Source organism: Natator depressus, chromosome 3 (genome assembly GCF_965152275.1).
Source record: "Natator depressus isolate rNatDep1 chromosome 3, rNatDep2.hap1, whole genome shotgun sequence".
NCBI lineage: Eukaryota > Metazoa > Chordata > Testudines > Cheloniidae > Natator > Natator depressus.
The window spans coordinates 82408590-82417523 of NC_134236.1; the positions used below are offsets into that span (position 1 = coordinate 82408590).

The 8934-nt window shown below is 41.5% G+C and overlaps 1 protein-coding gene across 2 annotated transcripts in view; it reads right to left on the reverse strand.

Annotated features, from left to right (window-relative positions):
• Positions 1-8810, reverse strand: part of RTN4IP1 (reticulon 4 interacting protein 1) — a 52776-nt gene extending 43966 nt beyond the window's left edge. For both annotated transcript variants that reach the window (XM_074948187.1, XM_074948188.1), the window contains exons 1-3: positions 8116-8810; positions 5808-5959; positions 1620-1688 (exon numbers count right to left, since the gene is read on the reverse strand). In XM_074948187.1, the coding sequence (XP_074804288.1) occupies positions 1620-1688; positions 5808-5959; positions 8116-8416 (522 nt within the window). In that variant the 5' untranslated portion in view covers positions 8417-8810. The remainder of the gene's footprint in view (positions 1-1619; positions 1689-5807; positions 5960-8115) is intronic.
• Positions 8811-8934: the final 124 nt, after the last annotated feature.

The following is an 8934-nucleotide window of genomic DNA, read 5'->3' on the forward strand; positions in this document are numbered from 1 at the left end:
TTTTATGCAAGATAAGCCATGTGAGATATCATTGGAAAGGTTATGATTTAATGAATAAAACTATCCTATTTGTTTGCATGTATCACTTTTGTATCTGAAGTTAGGAATATTGACTATGTATCTGTATTACAAATGTGTTTACACCTGGGGAACGCCCACTAGACAAGATGCTTTCATTCTGAAAGCTGGGTGAGGAAGGGCCATTAGAGAAAACAACAGGCCTTAGAAGAAGCTTATCTCCCACCTGGGGGCCTTCTTGAGGACATTGCAGACAGCCTCCGAGTCAAGACTGCTGTGACACTACTGGGACATGTGACCAGGTCACGTGGTGCTGTATTCCATCTTGGGATATGAGTATTTTTCCACTGATGGGCATGGAAATCAAGCTTTAAAACAAAGGGTTCCTGCCATATGCAAAAGTTATATAAGGCAGGGGAGTGACATCATCTTGGTTTTTCACTGACTTCCCACATAAAGAGATTCCTGGAAACACCTGAGGAACAAACACCTGACTGAACTGGGGGGAAGTGCTAGACCCAGGGATTTTTAGCTTGTGACTGGAACACTTGGAGATTCCAAGCTGTAAAAAAGTGAAGATTGCCCCTTAAGAATCTGCAGCCTACTTGTATCATCACTTAGGGTGAGGATCGGCTATTCACATCCAATCTCTTTGGCATATTAAGCTTAGTTTGCATTTTTGTTTATTTGCTAGGTAACCTGCTTTGATCTGTTTGCTATTACTTAAAATCTATCTTTTGTAGTTAATAAACTTGTTTTTGCTTTATCTAAAACCAGTGTGTGGGAGTCATAACTCGGGACAGAAAGCTTTTGTATATTCCTCTCCACATGTGGGGGGTGGAGGGGGGCGAATTTAATGAGCTTACGCTGTACAATTTTCTGTGCAGTGCAAGACAGTATAATTTTGGGTTTACATTCCACAGAGGGTGCATGCCTGAGTAGCTGGGAAGTTCCCTAGCTGCAGCCTTCCCAGGCAAGGCTGATCACAGCATCTGCATGTACCTGCAGCTGGGTGTGTTCCTACCTGTACATGTGCTGATGAAAGTACAGGCTGGAGCCTGGAGAGAGCTTCTCACAGCAATTCTGTGTAAAAGGAGCCCAGGCTAGTGGATTAGGGGGACTCAGTGGTACCCCAGCTCCAGGTGGCACCCCGGAAAGGACCCGTCACAACCACATTTAGTGTAAAGGCTATGTTTAGTTGTAAATCCACAAATTTTAATGGTTACCAATCAGTGAGAATCAACCTTTCTTTAGGAAAATTACTAAAAAATACAAATATAAAACAAGATTAAAATCAATTATTTAAATCAAGGTTTCCTGCCTGCTCATTTAAATTACAATTAAAATTGGGGATTTAAATCACTGATTTAACTCAACCCACCAAGTGGACTACAAGGCTGCAAATTAAACAAGCTATACTAAACCTCAGCTGTTGAATTTTCCATGTTTCAAAATATGTTGACTACATAAAGTAGAAAATTTTTTTTTTTAAAAAAAGCTATACAATTTAAAAACTGTGAAAAAGCAATTTACATAGATTTTGGAAGAAACAAAGTCTGCTGAAATTTTTGTTTTTAATATCGAAATTTTGCTATGGTTACCTCATTTCCACTAGCTACAACAAACTCTGAAATAGTGCCTTGCTTCCAGGGAGGAATTGCTGCCCATACCTAAAACGAAAGGGAAAAACACATTTCAACCTTTATTATTTTCTTAAAATTGTATCTATATCATAGAAAAGTCATTTTCCAACCTCCAGAACAACTTCAGTGCAGCATAAGTAGGCACGTGGGAACCAATGATACTGCCAAGAATGACCTTGAGCGGATCACTGCGGACTACGTGGCTCTGGGAAGAAGGATAAAGGAGTTTGAGGCGCAAGTGGTGTTCTTGTCCATCCTCCCCGTGGAAGGAAAAGGCCTGGGTAGAGACCGTCGAATCGTGGAAGTCAACAAATGGCTATGCAGGTGGTGTCGGAGAGAAGGCTTTGGATTCTTTGACCATAGGACAGTGTTCCAAGAAGGAGGAGTGCTAGGCAGAGACGGGCTCCACCTAACGAAGAGAGGGAAGAGCATCTTCGCAAGCAGGCTGGCTAACCTAGTGAAGAGGGCTTTAAACTAGGTTCACCAGGGGAAGGAGACCAAAGCCCTGAGGTAAGTGGGGACGTGGGATACCGGGAGGAAGCACGAACAGGAGAGCGCGAAAGGGGAGGGCTCCTGCCTCAAACTAAGAAAGCAGGACAAACAGCAAGTTATCCCAAGTGCCTATACACAAATGCAAGAAGACTGGGAAACAAGTAGGGAGAACTGGAAGTCTTGGCACAGTCAAGGAATTATGATGTGATTGGAATAACAGAGACCTGGTGGGATAACTCACATGACTGGAGTACTGTCATGGATGGATATAAACTGTTCAACGAGGACGCGCATGGCAGAAAAGGTGGGGGAGTTGCATTGTATGTAAGAGAGCAGTATGACTGCTCAGAGCTCCGGTATGAAACTGCAGAAAAACCTGAGTGTCTCTGGATTAAGTTTAGAAGCATGAGCAACAAGGGTGATGTCATGGTGGGAGTCTGCTATAGACCATCGGATCAAGGGGATGAGGTGGATGAGGCTTTCTTCCGGCAACTAACGGAAGTTACTAGATCGCAGGCCCTGGTTCTTATGGGAGACTTCACTCACCCTGATATCTGCTGGGAGAGAAATACAGCAGTGCACAGACAATCCAGGAAGTTTTTGGAAAGTGTAGGGAACAATTTCCTGGTGCAAGTGCTGGAGGAACCAAGTAGGGGCAGAGCTCCTCTTGATCTACTGCTCACAAACCGGGAAGAATTAGTAGGGGAAGCAAAAGTGGATGGGAACCTGGGAGACAGTGACCATGAGATGGTCGAGTTCAGGATCCTGACACAGGGAAGAAAGGAGAGCAGCAGAATACGGACCCTGGACTTCAGAAAAGTGGACTTTGACAACCTCAGGGAACTGATGGGCAGGATCCCTTGGGAGAATAAATGAGGGGGAAAGGAGTCCAGGAGAGCTGGCTGTATTTTAAAAAATCCTTATTGGGTTACAGGGACAAACCATTCTGATGTATAGAAAGAATAGAGAATATGGCAGGTGACCAGCTTGGCTTAACAGTGAAATCCTTACTGATCTTAGACACAAAAAAGAAGCGTACAAGAAGTGGAAGATTGGACAAATGACCAGGAAAGAGTATAAAAATATTGCTCGGGCATGCAGGAGTGAAATCAGGAAGACCAAATCACACCTGGAGTTGCAGCTAGCAAGAGATGTTAAGAGTAACAAGAAGGGTTTCTTCAGGTATGTTAGCAACAAGAAGAAAGTCAAGGAAAGTGTGGGCCCCTTACTGAATAAGGGAGGCACCTAGTGACAGAGGATGTGGAAAAAGCTAATGTACTCAATGCTTTTTTTGCCTCTGTCTTCACGAACAAGGTCAGCTCCCAGACTGCTGCACTGGGCAGCACAGCATGGGGAGGAGGTGACCAGCCCACTGTGAAGAAAGAAGTGGTTCGGGACTATTTAGAAAAGCTGGACGATCACAAGTCCATGGGGCCGGATGCGCTGCATCCGAGAGTGCTAAAGGAGTTGGCGGATGTGATTGCAGAGCCATTGGCCATTATCTTTGAAAACTCATGGCAATCGGGGGAGGTCCCGGACGACTGGAAAAAGGCTAATGTAGTGCCCATCTTTTAAAAAGGGAAGGAGGAGGATCCTGGAAACTACAGGCCAGTCAGCCTCACCTCAGTCCCTGGAAAAATCATGGAGCAGGTCCTCAAAGAATCAATTCTGAAGCACTTAGAGGAGAGAAAAGTGATCAGGAACAGTCAGCATGGATTCACCAAGGGCAAGTCATGCCTGACTAATCTAATTGCCTTCTGTGATGAGATAACTGGCTCTGTGGTTGAGGGGAAAGCAGTGGATGTGTTGTTCCTTGACTTTAGCAAAGCTTTTGACACGGTCTCCCACAGTATTCTTGCCAGCAAGTTAAAGAAGTATGGGCTGGATGAATGGATGATAAGGTGGATAGAAAGCTGGCTAGATTGTCGGGCTCAACGGGTAGTGATCAATGGCTCCATGTCTAGTTGGCAGCCGGTATCAAGTGGAGTGCCCCAAGGGTCAATCCTTGGGCTGGTTTTGTTCAATATCTTCATTAATGATCTGGAGGATGGTGTGGATTGCACCCTCAGCAAGTTTGCAGATGACGCTAAACTGGGAGGAGAAGTAGATACGCTGGAGGGTAGGGATAGGCTACAGAGGGCCCTTGACAAATTAGAGGATTGGGCCAAAGGAAATCTGATGAAGTTCAACAAGGACAAGTGCAGAGTCCAGCACTTAGGACGGAAGAATCCCATACACCGCTACAGACTAGGGACCGAATAGCTAGGCAGCAGTTCTGCAGAAAAGGACCTAGGGGTTACTAGTGGACAAGAAGCTGGATATGAGTCAACAGTGTGCCCTTGTTGCCAAGAAGGCCAATGGCATTTTGGGACGTATAAGTAGGGGCATTGCCAGCAGATCGAGGGATGTTATCGTTCCCCTCTATTCGACAATGTGAGGCCTCATCTGGAGAACTGTGTCCAGTTTTGGGCCCCACACTACAAGAAGGATGTGGAAAAATTGGAAAATGTTCAGCGGAGGGCAACAAAAATGATTAGGGGTCTGGAACACATGACTTATGAGGAGAGGCTGAGGGAACTGGGATTGTTTAGTCTGCGGAAGAGAAGAATGAGGGGGGATTTGATAGCTTCTTTCAACTACCTGAAAGGGGGTTCCAAAGAGGATGGATCTAGACTGTTCTCAGTGGTAGCAGATGACAGAACAAGGAGGAATGGTCTCAAATTGCAGTGGGGGAGGTTTAGGTTGGATATCAGGAAAAACCTTTTCACTAGGCGGGTGGTTGAAACACTGGAATGGGTTACATAGGGAGGTGGTGGAATCTCCTTCCTTAGAAGTTTTTAAGGTCAGGCTTGACAAACCCCTGGCTTGGATGATTTATTTGAGGATTGGTCCTGCTTTGAGCAGGGGGTTGGACTACATGACCTCCTGAGGTCCCTTCCAACCCTGATATTCTATGATTCTATGATTAATTATACGGAATATCAGTTTCACTATATCTAAGTTCACTATAAAAAGGTTTCATTTGCTCTCTTAAAACAAACTACAGAGGAATGATTAATAGAAGCATGGATGGGCCATATAACTAAGACGTACTGTACTGTGTATAATATAAACTTTTGGAGAAAGCAGATTACATTAAACAGTTCATATCTTACTGGAAGGCCATGAGCTGGTACAATACCTGAAAGAAAAAAACATTCCTCCAGTAGAACTGAAAAAAGTTAAAAGCAAGTCTTATAAGGATTTATATGAGGCTCAGAAATTTGCTGGCTCCTAAACTATGTCGGAGTTTTTGGTATTATAAGATAATAAAGGTTTACCCAAGAGAAATTTCCTGTTAAAATTCTAGTTTCAATCAAGATGAAGCAGCTTTGGGTGTTTCATTTTTTAATATAAGAAACCCCACCTCAGGATTTTAACATATGCTAATTCAATGGACTCTAAATATAAAGGAATGGGGTAACTAGCCCATATGAATATTTTGCAGGAAAAAAACAAATAGAAGTTCAAAAAAAAGTTACTGCAACCTAGTTTTCATGTAGGCTGCACGGAGGCAAGAAAAAAAAAGGTATTTGCAAAGAAAAAGAAAAAAATTGACTTCATATTACATTTTCAACATACATAAAGTTAGAAAAATGAGACAAGTTACATCACCTCATCTCCAGGTTTGAAATAGGACACATTTAGCCCACATTCCATAATTACACCAGATACATCTCGACCAAGTGTTAGAGGAAATTCACTCCCGGTGCTTTTCAATTTCAGTGGATCACGTTTCACATTTAAAGCGGCTGCTCCATAACCATCTATAAAACATGGTTTAACAAAGTAGGAAATATCAATGATTATTTTTCTAGAACTGCAAAATCAGACAAGTGAGTAAGGTGTATAACCTGTGCATAAGGCAACTTTACACTCCTGAAATTTGATTTTTACAGTTCTGAAAATGTTCTCAACTCTAAAGAACTAGAAGCAAGCAGAAGAGTATTATTTTATGTTTTAAAAAAGTTTATACAACTAAGTATCAACTTTTAAGTCTTGCAATATTTCTTCTTTTGTCCTGTTTGGTGCACAATACATATAAAATATTAAGTATCATAAAACCAGTTAGCTACTTATAACATGATATTAGACATCACACTGACAGACATTTGTTATTTCATAATAAGAACAATCAATCATTTCATGTGTGACAACAACACACAGCACTTTATTCTATTCTCTTGAGAACTTCAGCTGATAACACATTTCATCTTACAATAATACTTTATAGCTAATGATGCAAAAGAATTGCAAAATGTGTCTCATTTCCCCAAGGAGGGAAGTATTACATCAGTATTCATCTAAACATGATCTTGGAAATCACTAATGGCCTTATGCTGATCGGTACTGAGCAACTCTAACTCCTATTAAGTAAATGTGAATGCTCTGCACCACTCATGGTCACGGTCCAACAACAGTCATATCCTGTCTGGACTAACCATTTTCTATTCATTAGACAGTTGTTCAGATGTACAAGGCCTACCAAATATATAATAGTCTGCAGAGATGTCCTATTATTTTTAAAATTATCAGTCATAGAAAAATGAGCAATCACGATCTTAATTATGCACTATTATAATAAAGAAGCTTAAAGGAACACTCAAACACAAAATATTTTCTGAGGATGAAAATATGGTGCTTTGCAAGCCATATGTACCAAAGAGCTCCTTAAAATCTTTGACTATCTCAAGGATGTCTAATTTATTTTTCATAGGTAGATGAGCATTGACAGGGCCAATTCTGCAATCATTAACCACACAAATGATCCCACTGGCTTCAGTAGGGCCCCTCAGATGAGTATGGGTTGCATGATTGGACAAACAATCCTATAACAAACAACCTGCTATGTTTTGACTAGTTTTGGCCCCAGAATACCCAGAAGCCCACAAGGAGCTTCATGCAGGCAGATCCCTGATCCATCCAGATTTCTGTGTAGGCTCAGGAGTCTGCTAAGATGGAGCTCATTGCAGGATCAGGGCTTTTGAAGAGCGTTAAATTGCAAGTAATTGCTGTATCATTGACATTTTAAGCTCGATTGTTTAAAAAAAATAGAAAGTTCCTTCAATTTTCCTCAAAGACCAGTATCAAAATTTGAAATGCAAGGTCGCATCTTGCTGTGAATAAACAGTGAAATGTAAGATTTTCTGTGATTTTAAGTTTTTGTTAAGATTTCTGAGCCTGCTACTGAGAACAATTGTCGGACTAGAAAAATGTCAAATGTCAATGATCAATCAGTTAAATGTACTGATTGGCCAAAGCCTTGAATTCAGCGGACCTGAAGAAGAGCTCTGTGTAAGGTCAAAAGCTTGTCTCTCTCATGAATAGAAGTTGGTCCAATAAAAGTAGGCACTGAAGCACCTATGCAACAGGAAGTTAGGACAAAGATGAGAAATAAACATTTTTGGGAATTAATTGTATGAGCCAACTGTCATGGGAGTTGAGGAAGCTAAATGTTTTGCAGGCCTGGACCCTTGCACAATAGAAACCAAACTAACAGAAGAAGAAAAACACTTTAAAATTGGGTTGCAAGTTGATTCTCATTCTGATCATGAGTTTTAAGTCTGTGAAGAGCAGCAGCCAGCTGCTTGTATTACTTGGGCTAAAACCCAGCTTAGTTTTGCTTTGGTAGATGCAGAACAATAGTCTAAAAATTCACCACTCCCCCTAACAATTTAACAGAAAAAAAAGTTCTGCAAGAGTATCTTCCCACAATAATCATGGAATATTTTCCCAGACAGCCCTGTTTAAAAACTATTGGGCCACAGGCACATTTTGGACTATGATTTACACCAACAATTTAATAAAAATAATACAGGTATAATAAAATTATATTTACAGTACGAACATGTTATGTTAAGAACTTAATCAACACTAAAATACACAAAAATATAATAATTCCTACTCAAAAAAAATCACTTACTTCTCATATTAACATCTATAGGGTTTAAACTTGCAGCATGGACTTTAATAATAACTTCATTTGGAAAATGTATTACAGGGAACATCATGTTATTTGTAAATCGTAGCACATCATTTCGCCCATATCTATCTATTATCCACGATGCCATAACTGTACATCTCTGACAAGAGAGGCTGATATTTCTATATAGACGGGGCTTGATTAAACTTTTGCTGCTTCTAAGGCAAGTTGCCATGGAACCTTGACTGAAAAGCAAGCCACTGTATGCTCTCCTACTAAACAGATGCATCTTTAAATACATTATTGACAATGCATAAGGTGGGATCGTTAATGACTCTAGCTACTATACTTGATGTGTAAAAATAATTACATGCTGGCTACACTGATGCTTCCCATCTCCACAGAGATAATTTTTAAGCCATGTATGTTTGCCAACTTCAATTTTTTTAAAAAAAATCTTTTACTATTTCTCTAATTCTTCTTTTACAACCATACGGGATGGGGGGAGGCCTGTCTAGATTCAATTTTTAACTATAAAGCTCACAGGTTTTGGGGTGTGAACGAGGCGACCTGAACAAACTGGCTTTTCCCCACGAGCATCACAGCCCCCAGAGGCTCCCTAGTTTGAAAGGTGGGGGAAGAAGAGAGGGGCTCCCCCAAACCCGTTACAAATCACCAAATCTCAGTGCCCCAAGGACCCCTCCCCAGCCAGCTCAGCCTCCACCCACAAGACCCCGGCCCCCAGAAGTGAGGCAGCCCCCGCCTCGCTCTCCCGCTTCCTTGCCCTTGCCCCAGGTGCCAGCGCGTTCCCCCGTCTCC